Source organism: Nematolebias whitei, chromosome 6 (genome assembly GCF_014905685.2).
Source record: "Nematolebias whitei isolate Nwh7 chromosome 6, NemWhi1, whole genome shotgun sequence".
NCBI classification, from domain to species: Eukaryota; Metazoa; Chordata; class Actinopteri; order Cyprinodontiformes; family Rivulidae; genus Nematolebias; species Nematolebias whitei.
The window spans coordinates 34,786,011-34,787,440 of NC_056503.1; the positions used below are offsets into that span (position 1 = coordinate 34,786,011).

Here is a 1,430-nt window from a genome sequence, read left to right on the forward strand (position 1 = left end):
GGAGCAGCAAAACTTAAGCTAATAGTCTCCACTGCTATTTTATTGTCTGAAAAGCAGAAGTTTCTAAAGTTTTTATGCAGACTTCAACTAAAATCATCTTATGTACAAAGTAGAAAAATGGCAATGATGCAGCCATTTTAAACATAACATCATGCACAGCCTCATGTAAAGTTGCTACGTCTTAAGAGATCTTGTATGATATGTCTGAGCTTGGCATTTGCGTTGTGAATGACTGACAGATTTTACCAAACCACACCAAATGTTTGCTCATTTTCTGGAAAATTCACTCAGCTATTCACATTTTGTACAGACTAAGGTTGGTTTGCTGTTGAACCCATAAAGAATTGCATGACAACACGTTAATCAGTTATAAAGACACAATGATTTATTTCTGAGAGTTGTCATTAAAATCTATTCAGTGGTTCATGAGATGTAGTTAGTGCAGAAAAACAAAAACGCACTCAAACAAGAGCAACAACAATATTGCTCCTCCCACATTAAATGACAGGTATTAGGTCCATAAATATGGATGAGGAAATAAAAAACATATTAACTGGGCTCAGAAAACGAGTCAACCAGATGAATCTCATGCAGCCCATTAAACTCGCATGCTTCCTCCTGCTTTCATGGTCACACTGGTTTGTTTCTTCTGCTGCATCCTCCTCTCTGAACTCCACCTCGTGTCTGTTGCGGGGGCAGTTTCATCTAAATGGGATGCATAAACCTGGAGACGTGATGCTGGGGGGGCTGTTTCAAGTTCATTTCTTCTGCGTTTTTCCAGACCTGTCTTTTAACTTTGCGCCAGAACAGCTTACCTGTTATGGGTGAGTTAAATGGAGATTATGTAAAAGGAAGGAAAAAAAACTGGTCATTTGAAACATTTTATTGGATTTTTGTTGATGTTGTAATTTATACATTAGGATCACTTTTTGTGGCTTTATTATAATGTTGTTGTGTTTTTATGTGCAAAACTTTCTTTTTTTCTTTGTCAGTTTTGATGTTCTAGGAATTAGACAGGCCCAGACCATGGCCTTTGCTATTGATGAGATCAACAGAAATCCTAAGCTGTTACCCAACGTGAGTCTGGGGTTCAGCATGTATGACAACTGCCTCACTCTTGGAATTGGGTTTCGTGCAGCCCTGGCATTAATCAGTGGTCAAGTGGAGGAAATTATTTTAGATGAGACCTGTGTAGGCATCCCTCCAGTCGTAGCGATCGTGGGGGATTCTTCCTCCACAGGTAGTATTGCCATCTCAACCATTGTAGGTTTGTACAGAGTGCCCATGGTAAGTTTTTAGGTAAAACCCTCATTGGTTCTCTTGAATCATTTGGCTTTATTTCACCTTTAATGCTCGCTAACATGAATTGTAAAAAGCTAGTCCAGTTTTAAATATTTACTTAACTGTGCATTGAACAGGTGAGTTATTTT

General features: G+C 38.5%; 1 protein-coding gene across 1 annotated transcript in view; it reads left to right on the forward strand.

The window, feature by feature from the left end:
• Positions 1 to 579: 579 nt before the first annotated feature.
• Positions 580 to 1,430, forward strand: part of LOC119410923 (extracellular calcium-sensing receptor-like) — a 20,423-nt gene continuing 19,572 nt past the window's right edge. Inside the window, exons 1-2 of the mRNA XM_037677844.1 lie at positions 580 to 824; positions 993 to 1,287. Of these exons, the coding sequence (XP_037533772.1) occupies positions 580 to 824; positions 993 to 1,287 (540 nt within the window). The remainder of the gene's footprint in view (positions 825 to 992; positions 1,288 to 1,430) is intronic.